We start from the raw sequence: 16,239 nt of genomic DNA on the forward strand, positions 1-16,239 counted from the left end.
TTATTGCATTCAATTTATATACCTGTATTTTTAGACGTATTTATTTGGCATAAAATGTAACATTTTTGGGGGGTATCCTGCCTTTATTCCTTTTACAAATAACTCATTGCTGTGTTCTTTTCCTTCAGTAACGACTGTTGTCACTTTGAATTAGAAGAGCCTGATTTCTCTTTAGCCAATGAAGTACGCAGAGACATTGACTGCTGTGCTGAAGTTTGGTCACTGTATGAACAATTTTATGAAGGTTTTCAAGAAAAAGCCAAAGAAGATTGGATTACATTTAGGTACATTTAAGATTACAGGTAGTCTTTGCTTTCTTATTGACCACTTGTTCAGTGACAGTTTTGAAGTTGCAGCACCACTGAACAAGTGATAACTGACAATTAGACTTCAAAATTCCGGCCATTGCGCTACCATCAATCATGCAATTGTGATTTGGGCGCTTGACAATAAGTTCACACATAACAACTTTGGAGCGCCCTGCAGTCACATGATTGTCACTTGTGACCTTCCCTGCTGGCTTCCCACAAAGCAAAGTCAAAGGTGAAGCTGGCATAGAAAGTCACTTGTCATTCTGGTAAATCCCTTCTGGTGGTCTTCCCGTGCTCTTGAGATGTTGCGCCATCCTTTACCCTGGTCTCCCTGCACTAGTGCTATATCACCCCCTTCACACAGCATGTTGTGGCCTGTCGGCTGCTGGCCCCTCCAGCAGCTGAATCAGAGGAAGAGGAGGAGTGGGAGTGAGGTTCAGCATCTGATAGCTCTGAGGGGGAAGAGGGAATGGAGCTGGCAGAGAGAGGAAGAGAGGCTCTGCCTCTGTCATCCCTCAGATAGGGAGTCAACAGCCCCTGGGTTTTGAGGTGACTGATAAGAAAGGATGAACAGCTGGGTCTAGTGCCTGACACACGGATGCGCAGAAGGCAGAGAAGAGGAGAGCAGTAGAAATCCGTGGGCCAATCCTTGGGAAGGAAGAGCCACTGCTGCTAATGAAGCCCCACCCTAGCTCTGGAGATAAAAGGCAGGGGGCAGAGATGAATAGATGTGGCAGACAACTATTCATCTTCCAGCTGGATGGCCTTGTTAACCTGCGTTGAGAGAGAAACTTTTTGCCGGGGTTGCCAGCACTCCTTATAAAGGAATCTTTAAGTTCACTTCAGAGGGTTTGTCGTGTTTGGGGAGCTGGGTCAGAACGCAGCATTTCCCAACTTGTATGCATCCTGCTCTGAGCCTCCCCCACTTCCCTGCAAACCCGACCCCCTCAATAACTCCATGCACCTTACTGTGGACTCCCATCGCTTCCCACTTAACAATCCTTGCATTTTGGGGTTATGATGGCAAGTGGGACTGCCGGGATTGCTGTCACTAAGCCAGGGATCTCCAATCTTAGCAACTTTAAGCCTGGTGGACTTCAACTCCCAGAATTCTGGGAGTTCTGGGAGTTGAAGTCCTCCAGGCTTAAAGTTGCCAAGGTTGGAGACCCCTACACTAAGCGATGTAGTCACATGGTGTTTGCATTTGACAACCACATTATTTTAGTTTAGGAACCTCAATCCCAATTGCCATTGTACCTGAGGACTACCTGTACATCGTTCTTAATTATAATAATGGTTGAACTTCTTTTAATATATATTGCATACAGGAGTAAGACCTACCTATTTGAAGAATTCTTGTTGAACTGGCATGAAAAACTGAGAAAGATTGAAGAACACACAATAATGACTGTGAAGTTGCAAAAAGAGGTGGATCAATACAAGGTAAAATGATCGTGTGAGAGAATTAAGACAAATAGGAAATATTGGAATGTTTAGAATATTTTGAGAGTTTTTGGGACCTAGGCATCTTTATAGAGTATACAGTATTTTATTCTTCCATATATGTATATATCTTGAAGACTCTTCTAGATTTTGCATTTGATTACAGCAATTAATTTTAGCATGTAACCTTTCAAAGCGTTCAAAGCATTGTTATTTCTCTAATTATTGGAATTGCTCTGTAACATGGTCTAATATTATTACAGTATTCCCATATAGGTAGTCCTCCCTTAATTGGACCGTCAACTCTGTTGCTAAGTAACACATTAATTAGGCAAAAGATCACATGATTGCTTTGCATAGGGGTAGCAGTTCCACTAATCCCAGATGCTGTTTTTGAACGAATCCCAAACAGTTGTTTCCAAGAAGCCATTCTTGGAAAAAAGTAAAGAATTGCATCCACCAATTCCCCACTCATCTATCAACCTATTATCTCTGCCCTTTTGGCTACCTGGATACCTGCTGCTGCCAGCCCGTCCCCCAGCCCTGCCCACTGTATTGCCTGCCACACCACATTCCAATCAGTGGTGGTTTTCAGCTGGATCTATTTGGTTCGGGCAAACTGATAGCGGTGGCTGCATGAGGCTCCACCCACTCGCCCGGATGTCATCATGTCCCATTTTTTATGCTCTGCGCATGCGCTGAAGGCTCTGCAAATGGTGCGTATGTGTCAGGCCTGGAAACCATACTAGACTTTAGGGTTCCAGTGGCTTCTGAGTTTTTTTATGCAGAAGAGGTTTTTCTGGAACCTTGACAGTATGCTCACATTTGCGAACTGGAAGCAAAGGTAAATGAATACCACCACTGATTCCAATACTTTACTTGTTAGGGCCTTTTATCACACCCCTTTATATCATACTGAAGCGCAAGGCTTTTTTTGCTTTCCAACCAGGGCTCCTCTTCTGTGCCAGGCACAGTTTCTTTTCACCATTCACATTCCATTCAGGGCTCTATTTTGTGAAAGAAAAACCTCACCCAGCTCACTTTCACTTTGTCTGTGAAAGATCTTGGCTAGAACGGTCCTTTTGTGCCGGCGCAGAGAGGACCTTATTTCACACATTGGCCAGGTCCTTTTGGGAATGAAGGCCCTGGCTGATGCACAAAAGGAGGCCCTGGCTGGCAAGCAACTGAAGCCCCAGCTAAACCATGAAAATAAGGTATTGCAGCAGACAGGACTGGGCAACAGTGACAGCTGGTGGCAATGGCAGACCACCAAAAGCTAATTGTAAATGTGAGTGCAATTTCTGCAGGATGGATTGCAAGTCCCTTTTTTCAGCACTGTTGTAACTTTGAATCATTGCTGAACAAATAGACATTAAGTGAAGACCAGTGGTGGTATTCAGCCAGTTCTATCCGGTTCGGGTGAACTGGTAGCAGCAGTGGCGGGAGGTTCCGCCCATCTGCCTGGACATAATCATATCCTGTTTTTGATGCTCTGCGCATGGGTGAAGGTGGTCCTGCGCATGTGCGTGCTTACATTTGCGAAAGGTAAGTGAATACCACCCCTGATGAAGATTTACCTGTATTGTTAAGATCCAGTGGTAATTAAATACAAGATCTTAACTTGGTTTCTTATTGTTTATGAAATAAATTAAAAATATCAAATTTTTAAATAATTTTTAGATTTATTTCATAAACAGCAAGATGCCAAGTTAAAATGTTATGCTCAGCTTCGGGACGGTTTGGATCAAAATTGGGTAGATCCAGGTGAGACGTCAGAGACTCGTCTTGTTGAGACTATTTGGGATGGGTTTGATCCTGTGGCTCCTGAGGACATGGACAGGTTACTGGGGAGACTGAATGCCACACGTTTATTGGACCCGTGCCCCTCCTGGTTGGTGCTGGCCACGCAGGAGGTGACACGAGGCTGGCTCCAGGGGATTATTAATGCTTCTTTGTTGGAGGGGTTTTTTCCTGCCGCCTTGAAAGAGGCGGTGGTGAGACCCCTCCTTAAGAAGCCTTCCCTGGATCCAGCTGTTTTAGGAAATTATCGTCTGGTCTCCAATCTTCGTTTTCTGGCGGAGAGTGTGGTGGCATGTCAGTTACTCCAGTACATGGATGAAACTGTCTATCTAGACCCATTCCAGTCCGGCTTTCGGCCTGGGTACAGCACAGAGACAGCTTTGGTCGCGTTGGTTGATGATCTCTGGAGGGCTCAGGACAGGGGCTATTCCTCTGCCCTGGTCCTGTTAGATCTCTCAGCGGCTTTTGATACCATCAACCATGGTATCCTGCTGCACCGGTTAGGGAGTTTGGGAGTGGGAGGCACCGTTTATCGGTGGTTCTCCTCCTATCTCTCTGACCGGTCGCAGACGGTATTGGCAGGAGGGCAGAGATCGACCGCGAGGCGCCTCACGTGTGGGGTGCCGCAGGGGTCGATTCTCTCGCCTCTCCTGTTCAAGATCTATATGAAGCCGCTGGGTGAGATCATCAGTGGTTTTGGGGTGAGTTACCAACTGTACGCTGATGATATGCAGCTGTACTTTTCCACCCCAGGCCACCCCAACGAAGCTGTCGAAGTGCTGTCTGGAAGCCGTATGGGTCTGGATGGGGAGAAACAGGCTCAAGCTCAACCCCTCCAAGACAGAGTGGCTGTGGATGCCGGCACCCCGGTACAGTCAGCTGCAGCCGCAGCTGACTGTTGGGGGCGAGTCATTGGCCCCGATGGAGAGGGTGTGCAACTTAGGCGTTCTCCTGGATGGACGGTTGTCTTTTGAAAAATATTTGACGACCGTCTCCAGGAGAGCTTTTCATCAGGTACGCCTGATCCGCCAGTTGCGCCTCTTCCTTGACCGGGATGCCTTATGTACAGTCACTCATGCTCTTGTTACGTCTCGCTTGGACTATTGCAATGCTCTCTACATGGGGCTCCCCTTGAAGAGCACCCGAAGGCTCCAGTTGGTTCAGAATGCAGCTGCACGGGTGATAGAGGGAGCCACTCGTGGCTCCCATGTAACACCACTCCTGCGCAAGCTGCACTGGCTACCTGTGGTCTTTTGGGTGCACTTCAAGGTGTTGGTTACCACCTTTAAAGCGCTCCATGGCTTAGGACCGGGTTACTTACGGGACCGCCTACTGCCACCGTTTGCCTCCCATTGACCCGTGCGCTCTCATAGGGAGGGACTCCTCAGGGTACCGTCAGCCAAGCAATGTCGGCTGGCGGCCTCCAGGGGAAGGGCCTTCTCTGTGGGGGCTCCTACCCTCTGGAACGAACTTCCCCCAGGACTTCGTCAACTTCCTGACCTTCGGACGTTTTGCCGCGAGCTGAAGACATATTTATTTATTCGCGCAGGACTGGCATAGAATTTTAGATGTTTTTATTCGGTTTTAATTTTATTTAGTGGGTTTTATTGTTTTTTTTCCCCCCCATAAAAAAGTTTTATTTTTACAATCATGTCGAACAACTCATTCAATGTACAGTTATATACAATTAGTCGGGCCTGCCCAGTCACCACCCCACTTTTTAACACTCTTCCCTCTTCTACCTTCTTTTACTTTCCAGACCTTCCTCTCCTTCTCTTATCTACATCCTCTCCTCCCTCCACCCCACACCCTCCTTCTCCCTCTTCTACCCCTCTTCCTTCCTCTTCTACCCCTCTTCCTTCCTCTTCTCCTCTTTCCTACCTCCTACTCTCTCTTTTCTCCCTCCCCACCGTTCTAAAATGGCAACTGGGCAGACCCGACCCTACATTAATTATATTTATACATCTTCAATAATCCCTGTACATTAACCATCACTCCATCACTAGCCTCAATCCCCCAAATCCCCCCCCCCCTTCCCCCCACTCCCACCCTGACTTCCCAGAACAAAATGCAGGGTATCAAAACTAACAATCATAATCTAAAATAATTCCTAAATTATAATCTCTAGTCTCTCCACACTTAGTCACACTCTCAATTCCCCTCTCCTTCAGAAATATATCTAATACAAATTATTTCCTAAATTTACTCATATGCTATTCGATATTTTTTTATCTGATACTTATTTTGAATATAATCAATCCACATTTTCCATTCTAAAATATATTTTTCTTGTGTATAGTCTTTCAAGTAAGCAGAGATTTTTGCCATTTCTGCCAGATTTGATACTTTAAGTGTCCATTCTTCAATTGTAGGTAATTCTTCTTTCTTCCAATATTGAGCAATCAAAAGTCTTGTGGCTGTTATTAAGTTCAAAATCAATTTAGTCTCTATAGCTGTACAATCCATAATTATTCCTAGTAAAAAGAACTGCAGGGTAAACTTAATCTTCTTTTTCAAAATATTCTGCATGATCCACCATACTTTAATCCAAAATGCTTTAACTTTTTTACAAGTCCACCATATATGGTAATAAGTGGCATCTTCACAATCGCATCTCCAACATTTAGCCTGTACATTAGGATACATACATGACAATTTTTTGGGGTCTAAATGCCATCTATAAAACATCTTATAAAAATTTTCTCTCATATTTTGCGCTTGTGTAAATTTAACATTCCTCACCCAAATTCTTTCCCAAGTTTCCAACATTATTGGTTGCTGAAAATTTTGTGCCCACTTAATCATACAATCCTTAACCAATTCAGTCTCTGAGTCTATTTCTACTAATACATTATACAACCTCTTAATATGCTGTTGGCCTTGATCTCTCATTTGTTTTAACAAATTATCCTCAATTTGCTTAACACCTATTTTTTGATCTAATTTCCATCTAGCTTGTAATTGTCCATATTGGAACCATGTATAATTTTTCCCTTCTTCCCCCATCTTTTCTCTAGATTTTAATTGTAATTCCCCCTTTTCCATACAAAGAAGTTCTTTATAGGTAACTACCTCCATCTTTTGATATATATTTATATTTTCTATCATGTGTCTCGGGATTGCCCATATTGGAATCTTTCCATCTAATTTATATTGATATTTCCTCCAAACCCTCAATAATGCATTTCTAATTATATTATTTTTAAATATTTTATCTACTTTCTTATCATATAATAAATAGGCATGCCACCCATATAACAAACCATAACTTTCTATATTCAAAACTCTTTCCTCAGTTAAATTAATCCAATCAGTAATTAATGATAAGACAACTGCTTCATAATACAATTTTAAATTAGGCATTTTAAGACCCCCCCTTTCCCTTGTATCCTGCATTATTTTTAATTTTATTCTTGGTTTTTTGCCCATCCATACAAATTTACTAATCCCTTTTTGCCATTCCTGGGGTTTTATTGTTTTAAATACATTTTAACTTGGGGCCATATTTAATAAGTTTTTTAATTACTGTTTTATTTTGTATTTATTCATTGTTGTTTTATCTGGCTGTGAACCGCCCTGAGCCCTTCGGGAGAAGGGCGGTATAAAAGTTTAATTAAACAATAATAATAATAATGAAATAATATTACATTTTTAGGTTTAAAGTCAGGACTATTGAGTGCAAGTATAAGAATGTAGCTGATCCAAGTGTTTGTTACTCATGATTCTTTCATTATCGCTTATTGTTTAAGCATAAAATACATTCATTGTTACAAAAAGAAAAACAACTGCTAATATATGCTCTTTTTTCCCCTTACAGCTGACCCTTCCTATATTGAAATATGTTAAGGGAGAACACTTGTCACCTGATCATTGGTTGGACCTCTTTCGTATTCTTGGTCTTCCCAGGGGTACCAGTCTAGGAACTCTGACGTTTGGAGACCTCCTAAAAGTGGCAGATGTCATTGTGGAAAAAGCAGCAGAACTGAAGGTGTGAATTATCTTTTAATATGAAGAAAATGATTTGAAGAAATTTTGGGGACATATTTTTGGCTTCCACTTAAAGCAAAGAATGCCCCAAAGTTATTATCTAAATTTAATAAAAAATAGTTACTAAATCAGTTTTTTCTGTATAAAAAAAGAAATAATAATTTTCAACATGCAGTACTGATAATATTGTTCGTATGTGGTACAGAAATTTCATTGCACTCTAGTAATGTTCTTATACCTGCCCTTCAAGACAACAACCCTTAATAGTACATTGTGTTATAGAAAATGCTCATATTTATTTGGGAACAGTCATCTGATAAAATAATTTGGCTGGTTAATTAATAATCTGATTAATTATTCAATATAATTTTGTTAGAGACTTTATTTTGTTACTCATTTTATTTAGACCTTGGAAATATACTACAAATCTGTATACCATAACAATATGTAAGTGAGCTCTGATGGCACAGTAGTTAAAGTGCAGTACTGCAGGCTACTTCTTCTGACTGCCAGCTACCTGCAGTTTGGCAGTTCAAATCTTACCAGGCTCAAGGTTAACTCAGCCTTCCATCTTTCCGAGGTGGGTAAAATGAGGACCCAGATTGTTGGGGGCAAAAGGCTGACTCTGTAAACCACTTAGAGAGAGCTGTAAAGCACTGTGAAGTAGTCTATAAATCTAAGTGCTATTGCTATTAAATGTAGCGCTTTATAAATCGGTGTCTGGCATTTCTTCGTTCTTTGGATTTACCTATAACAGTAGTTATATCATTAGCTTAAATTAATGTTACTTTATATTTTCTAACAGGATTTGAACAGCAGGGCTCATGGTGAGGTTACAATCAGAGAAGCCTTGCGTGAGCTTGAGCTTTGGGGCGTTGGAGCTGTCTTTACGTTAACAGATTATGAAGATAGCCAGAACCGGATGATCAAATTGATTAAAGATTGGAAAGATATAGTCAATCAAGTTGGAGACAATCGCTGCCTACTTCAGTCGTTGAAAGACTCTCCATATTACAAAGGTTTCCAAGATAAAGTTTCTGTTTGGGAAAAGAAACTTGCTGAACTGGATGAATATCTACAGAATCTAAATCAAATTCAGAGGAAATGGGTGTATCTGGAGCCCATTTTTGGTCGTGGAGCTTTGCCTAAAGAGCAAGCACGCTTCAACAAAGTAGATGAAGACTTTAGGTCAGTTGACTTCATATTCTGTCTTTTAATCCAACTGCCTCTTGCATTCCTTGGAGGAAAGCATAAGCATTGTATGTAAAATTTAAATTAATTTCTTCCATTTTCATAATTCAGGTCATAAATAATAGTTTCAATTGCTTATTTTGTGTTGTTAAAACTAAAGAACACACAGCAGCATATATTCAACCATGTTTTTTCCTTTTAAAGATCAATAATGGCAGATATCAAACAAGATAATCGTGTAATTTCTTTGAATACTCGAGCAGGAATAAGAACTGCCTTAATTACTATCCTTGACCAGCTTCAGAGATGTCAAAAATCTTTAAATGAATTCCTGGAGGTAAACATTTCTGATAACTCCATTTAATTGTGAATTCAGGTGATGAACACTAAAATTTTGGGTATCTCCATGAGAATATTAATAAGCATTTGTGTTTTTACATATGCACACCCTTGTGAGAGTGCAAATATAGCATTTTTCTGTGACATCTTAAAGTAGCTGTGTCGTTATACTCATTCTGAAGTTGAAGTGCTAACAACTTTCAAGTTATGCTTTTTTATTCATATATTGCTGTCTTACTTTTTGTGTTCATTTTTCATTCTAAAATACTTTAACCAATAAATATTTAATTTTTTTTGGAAGAACAAGCAACTGATAGAGGGAGATTATTGGAGGGGAGGGTTTGGCTGTAAAAGTAGAGATGTTCAGTTCACAGCTATTCCTGATTTCATTTTTTAAAAGATAGTACCCTATTTTTTGGAGTATAAAACACACCTTTCCCCCCAAAAAAGAGGGTGAAAATCTGGGTGTGTCTTATACTCCGAATGTAGCCCCACCCAGCTTCTCAAACAGAGATTTCAGAGGCTGAAAGAAGCTTCAGAAAAGAAGCCCCCAAATAGAGCTTCAGAAAAGAAGCTCCCAAACAGAGCTTCAGAGGCTTTTTTTCTGAAGTTCTGTTTTGAAGGCTTTCAGAGGCACAACCCCCCCCCCCCAAAAAAAAAAAGCAAGGCACAGAGCTCACAACCAAGGAACCTGTTGCTAAAATTCACCTCTGGGAACAGCTGATTGGGGGTATTCCGGGAGACCAATCCACCTGCCAATCAGCTTTTTTCTTACTTTCCTCCCCAAAAACTAAGGTGCGTCTTATACTCCGGTGCGTCTTATACTCCGAAAAATACGTTTAGTTTAACTGGTTCAGAAATAATTACTGTGCTCTCTTGGAGTGGCCATCTGAATTGATTTATTTTTAAATAGGAAAAGCGTTCTGCATTCCCCAGATTTTATTTCATTGGAGATGATGATCTTCTGGAAATCTTGGGTCAGTCTACTAATCCATTGGTTATCCAATCACATTTGAAGAAGCTGTTTGCTGGTAAGAATGGTAAAGAATAAAAAAAAATTGTACAGTTGGAATGAACCGCAACATCATCTAGTCCAACCAAAATGCAAGAAAACCATTAAATCATTCATGAGAGATGGCCCTCCAGAGACTTATAATCTCCTTAGGTACTGTAGATTGTTCCATTGTGGTAATGTCTTACATCTTGCTGAGCTTTGGATGTTTCCCCAACCCTTACTGTTAACAGCAGTATAAAACCTCTCCCAAAGGCTTACCAAAATCCTTCGGGAGAAGGGCGGCATACAAATCGAATAAAGAAAGAAAGAAAGAAAGAGAGAAATAAATAAATAAATAAATAAATAAATAAATAAATAAAATGTTTTTCCCTTAATATTTCCATTCTACTTTTGTACTGTAAAGGAAAAGATTTAAAGAAATAATATTTATAATTTAAATGTCTAAATATTTAAAATATTTAGAACAATATTTAAATAATGTTTTACTATGCCTACTTTTGCAGTACCTGAAGTAAAATGGATTTTCTAACACCTTTTCAAAGAATCACTTAAATCATGGAAGTATACAGATTTGTACAAAAACATTTTATTTATTTAAATTTATTGGCCACCAACTCCAGTGGGAAGGTTTGATATACTTTTTAAAAACCATCGGGTTTTTTCAAAGGTTAACTGTTTACGTAATATTCCCTCCTTACACTGTTATATAAGACATCATGAGACTCAAAGGATATGCCACCCTAACAATTTATTGTTATTGATCATATGTATACTTTCCTGATTTATTTGCTAGCAAGATAGATCTGCATTCTTCCACAGAAATTTGTACTGTAGTAGTCTCTATCTATACATATAGATCAATTCTAGCAATATTAGGTTCAACTATGAGACTTTAAAATAACCTAAATAAATGTTTGCAAACCTATAAAAGACGCTATAGAGCACTGCACACCAGAACAACTAGACACAAGAACAGTTTTTTCCCGAAGGCCATCACTCTGCTAAACAAATAATTCCATCAATACTGTCAAACTATTTACTGAATCTGCACTACTATTAATTTTTTCATAGTTCCCATCACCAATCTCTTTCCACTTATGACTGTATGACTGTAACTTGTTGCTGGCAATCCTTATGATTTATATTGATATACTGACCATCAGTTGTGTTGTAAATGTTGTATCTTGATGAACGTATCTTTTCTTTTATGTACACTGAGAGCATATGCACCAAGACAAATTCCTTGTGTGTCCAATCACACTTGGCCAATAAAAAATTCTATTCTATTCTTTTTTTTTGTATAAATTTTTTTTATTTTTTCCTTTAAGACAAAACACATAAACATAAAAATAATGTTTTCAAACCTTGATGGCTTGTTATAGATTTCTGACAATAGAAGATTTTGGTTACAACAGATTTCCCATGAAAGGGAAATAAAAATGTTCTTATGTTCTTTTCTAGTAGTATGGGAAATAGGAAATCTATTTATAGAAATTGCCTAAAAATTTATAAGAATTTAGCTTTAAAAAGTGTTGTTTTCATTTATTTATACATGTAGTATTACGACATTTTCAAAAATGATGAGTTTTAGTCAATAATTTAATTGGCAGATAATTAAATTTAATTGGAAGATAATCCTCTTCCATACCCATTCTTGGCTAATGGCAGGACTCTTCCTAAGAGATCTAAAATATATATGGCAGAATAGTAATGTAAGCAAAATTTGATACAAACCTATGAATATATTACAAACAAAAACAATGCTTTAGTTTGACTTCAAATAAATTTCCATTTTTAAATACCATATTATAATCCAAGTTCATATTTGTGTAAAAAGAGATATAACTATATTAGGGATGTGCACAGTACAGAAAATAGCCATTGTCTTGAACCTAAAACAAACAATCACATTGCAGAACTTCTGCAAAAATGTTGCAGGTTAGCATCTAAATAATGGAACAAAATTTGAATATTTAATTCAAATTTAAATATTTAATTCAAATATCAAAATTCTGATTTACAGGATAGGCAGGACAATTACATCATTCACTCAGTAATTATGCTTTTATTTAGTATGTGCTTATACAGTAGGTGAGCACAATACAGCAACAATACAAATTAAAATGCAATGCAATATAATCAAGTAAATTATGTAATAATCAAATGTTTGATTGTCATCATTCTTCAAACCTCATGAATTATTGTATTTTTAAACTCCAGGAGATCAGACTCTGGGCATTATTCCAAGGAAAATTTAATTCCAAACAACAGGTGCTAATAGATGAATGTGTCCACATGCCTGTTCCTTAATGTGGAATCAGCAGTATGGATCAGACTCCCATTGTAACATCCCACCAGACTTCCCATCCCTGATCTTCTCAGTATTTTCTCTATTCTTTTTCCAGTTGCTATAGCCAATGTCTTTGGCTTATTTCCAGCCTCACTTCAAACCTTTTCTGCCTAGAACAACTTAATTTCAGCCCTTATGCAGATCAGTTTTGTATGAACCGGTTCAGCCCTGGACCATTCAAAACCACTTTTTCTGCACACAGAAAGTTTTACGCATATGGATATTAAACAATTAATGTTACATTATTCCATTAATTAACAGGAATTCACAGTGTAAGCTTTGATGAAGATTTTAAAAATATTATTGCAATGAAATCTGTAGAAGGTGAAACCGTACCTTTCAAAAATAGAATTCTGCTATCCAATGACGTTGAGGTAAGAAAGTAAGCTTCTCCACTCCCCCCCCTTTCCCCAATTTCCCATTTGTTAAAATTAAGTATGTTAACATGGTTTATTGGGCTTTCTTAATGTATTTATTTGCTAGGTATGGCTGAACAAATTGTCTTTAGAGATGAAGGAGACATTAAAGAAACTATTGATCGACTGTGTAGCCACTGGGAAAAGATTACAGGGTTCAATTGATCCATCGCTTTTTCCTTCACAGGTAAGTTTTTTTTTTCTATGCAAAAACAATATTTCAGTTTTACAAAGAAGAGAGTTTTTGAGTATGTGGTGGTATTTGCTTATTAATTTTTAGCTCTACCATTCAGTGGAATTTGAATGTAAAATAAGTAATAGTTTGAATATACCTATGCAATAATTGATCTGAAAAGAATTGAATTTTGTTTTGCAATTTGGATTATATGCAACATCAGACAAAAGTGCTTTCCTTTGCACTTAACCCCATCCCTCAAGCCACCTGTCTCTCTTCAACCTCCATTGGCTCTTTGGGATATATACTGAAGACTGTAGAGTAGAATTCTTTCTTTGAGGAAACTTTATTTTAGTGACTGACAGACAATATTGCATGCAACCCTTTGAATTAGATTTAGATTCAAAATAAATCACAGTATATCCATTGAAATCAGAAGTCTCATAGTGGTTTAGTGGTTTTACTTTGGTCTGGATCTATCCCAATAGTTAAATTGATTTGTCCATGAAATAACATGGCTCAATGCTCAATAACTGTAATAACTTTTAACCTGGTACTACAAGTCAGGGTTACTGTATTTCAGGATAGGATGCATTTTGCTCTAATCAGTTCCTTGCATTGTAAGTAGCACAATGATGTAGTTATATCTTGCATTTGTATATCGTTTAAAAGGTACAGCACAGTGTAACCATTTGTTGATTGCACCTAACCTGTTCTGTTTAGAGGCACAAGTCACTGCAGTTTAATCTATGTTCTCAACTCATGGATTATCTTTGCTTTTAAATATTCAAATAAGTGTAGTTGTTTTAAATCTGCATACAAAATTAATGATATAAACTGTTTGACAATCCATTTCCTATTAGAGTTTCAGCAGCAGAGTATTGTGGATTTATGGATAAATGAGGTGGTGTGATTTCTTTAAATAGCCAACATGGATGCTATTAAATGTTATAATCTATTCTTCTTTATACATACCATTTTTCCAATAGATTCTATGTTTGGCTGAACAAATTCAGTTCACAGAAGATATTGAATGTGCAATCAAGGAATGTAACTTGCAACAGATAGAATTAGAACTAATGGCTAAATTGGAGCATTATACCAGTATAGATACTAATATAGAAGACTCAGGCAATGCAGGTATGGAAGAAGATAGCAGGTATAATAGTCTAAAATGATTTCGTATTCTTGATACAGACTTTGAATCATCCTCATAATATAGTTAGTGTGGCTTTTTGCCATTTGTGCTGTTTTTTGTATTTGTTGATTTCTTTCTTTTCTTAAACTTTCTTTTGTATGCCACAGAACACTGCATTGTCTGAATTGATACTGCAATTTGTTAAATTTTTCTCCATTTGACAAAAGAGGAATTCACATATTATGTTAATCCGCTGTTTTATTCACCATGGTTTATTTACTGTAGCTAGTTCCAAACATGACATAAAACTGTAAAGCATAATTGATAAACTAAAGGGCAAAATCTTTCATGTTACATGACTGGAAAAATGGTAAAATAGTATTTTCCTGGGTTTGGTTTGAGTCTGCAATTCAGTTGAATTGAGTATTTCTCGTATCTTTATTTTATTTATTCAGTTTTTATTTATTTATTTATCATCCATCCATCCATCCATCCATCAGTTTTTATCTTGCCCTTCTTTGAAAATTATATAGTACAAACTGCACTGCATAACTTTTAATTTTAAATTCTCAGAAAACTACAGGCACTAGTTGTCTTTTATATCATTAGATTTATTACTAAATAATTATGAAGATATGTTGATGTTACAGTTTTTATTACTTTTATTACCTTTATTACTTTTCATTTCTAACCATATGACCAAATTATAATGGGTAAAATCATATAAATTGACTGTATTTTAAACTGTAATATTTCTCCCCCCTAGAATCTGGAATTCTTGAATTAAAGCTTAAAGCGCTGATTTTGGATGTTATTCATAACATTGATACTGTACAACAGCTCATTGCGGCTCAGGTCAATAGTACTGATGATTGGGCCTGGAAGAAGCAACTCAGATTTTATCTTAAGGATAAAAAATGTTATATTCAGATGGTGGATGCTGAACTTCAGTACACTTATGAATATCAGGTATTTTAAGTTTAGCATAAATTATGTCTTATTCTTTCATTCCCATCATATTACTTTCAATTAAATGTACAAAAGCAAGAAAGTTGTTTTAATAAGCATGTTTAAGATTGTAGTCCTATAATCAATTGCCTGAAATAGGCACATTCAGCTTTGTACAATTTATTTCTAAGTAGACATGTGGCATTAGAGGTAGTTTTCAATTTACAACAGTTCATTTGGTGACTGTTCAAAGTTACAGCAGCACTGAAAAAGTGACTTATGACCATTTTCTACACATGGTCATATGACCAAAATTCAGATGCTTGACAACCAGCTTTTGTGACCTTCTGATAAGAAAAATCAATGGGGAAGATTGACTTCAGATTCAGTAAAGAAAGTGTTACTAATTTAATAATGGCAGTGATTCACTTAACAGCTGTGGCTAGGAAAGTCATAAAATGGGGCAAAATTCTCTTAACAATTGTCTCATTTAGCAAAATAAATTTTGAGCTTGATTGTGGTTGTAAATCGAGGACTACCTGTATACTGTAGGCAATATAACAGGCAATATGATAGATAAAAGAAAATTCTTCCTGGGTTTCAATTATTGAAACTTTTCTTGGCTGTGATAAACATATTTTTTTTTAAAGTATGACTTTTGTTAAAATACAGTTCCCATCAACTATAAATAAATAAATGCAATACAAATGAACAAGGGTCTAAGAATATTTTTTATTGCTACAATGGATATTTTTAAACATTTTCTTCAATAATCGATTTCAGATCTTGATATTTTCCTCAGTTTCAGAATCTGTTTTTATGTGGTGAGATGAAAAAATTCTTAATTTTTGAAATTTGTAGCATAGTCATTTGAGAATTAGCTTTAATAAAAGTGAATAAATTTTCATTCCACATGATTACTTTTGGAACTCTGTGTATCAGATACTGTCTTATTAAAGAATTCTAATGTTTTAGTACTTTCATATGCTTAAGCCTGTATTGAAATAAGGTTGTTTTGAAGATTCTAGAACAATAACATAGTTTATCTTTTCATAGCTCATTTTAATAAAGAAAAAAACCCTAGAGCCTGAGGCCTGAGTTAGAGGTGAACTTCAGGTTATTGGAA

At 37.3% G+C, this 16,239-nt stretch overlaps 1 protein-coding gene across 2 annotated transcripts in view; it reads left to right on the plus strand.

The window, feature by feature from the left end:
• DYNC2H1 (dynein cytoplasmic 2 heavy chain 1) overlaps positions 1-16,239 on the plus strand; it is a 159,620-nt gene that overhangs the window by 24,940 nt on the left and 118,441 nt on the right. For both annotated transcript variants that reach the window (XM_058186002.1, XM_058186003.1), the window contains exons 23-32: positions 129-284; positions 1,640-1,754; positions 7,372-7,542; positions 8,347-8,729; positions 8,937-9,069; positions 9,985-10,102; positions 12,698-12,810; positions 12,920-13,039; positions 14,017-14,167; positions 14,932-15,134. In XM_058186002.1, coding sequence (XP_058041985.1) covers positions 129-284; positions 1,640-1,754; positions 7,372-7,542; positions 8,347-8,729; positions 8,937-9,069; positions 9,985-10,102; positions 12,698-12,810; positions 12,920-13,039; positions 14,017-14,167; positions 14,932-15,134 — 1,663 coding nt within the window. The remainder of the gene's footprint in view (positions 1-128; positions 285-1,639; positions 1,755-7,371; positions 7,543-8,346; positions 8,730-8,936; positions 9,070-9,984; positions 10,103-12,697; positions 12,811-12,919; positions 13,040-14,016; positions 14,168-14,931; positions 15,135-16,239) is intronic.

Source organism: Ahaetulla prasina, chromosome 5 (genome assembly GCF_028640845.1).
Source record: "Ahaetulla prasina isolate Xishuangbanna chromosome 5, ASM2864084v1, whole genome shotgun sequence".
Classification (NCBI taxonomy): Eukaryota; Metazoa; Chordata; class Lepidosauria; order Squamata; family Colubridae; genus Ahaetulla; species Ahaetulla prasina.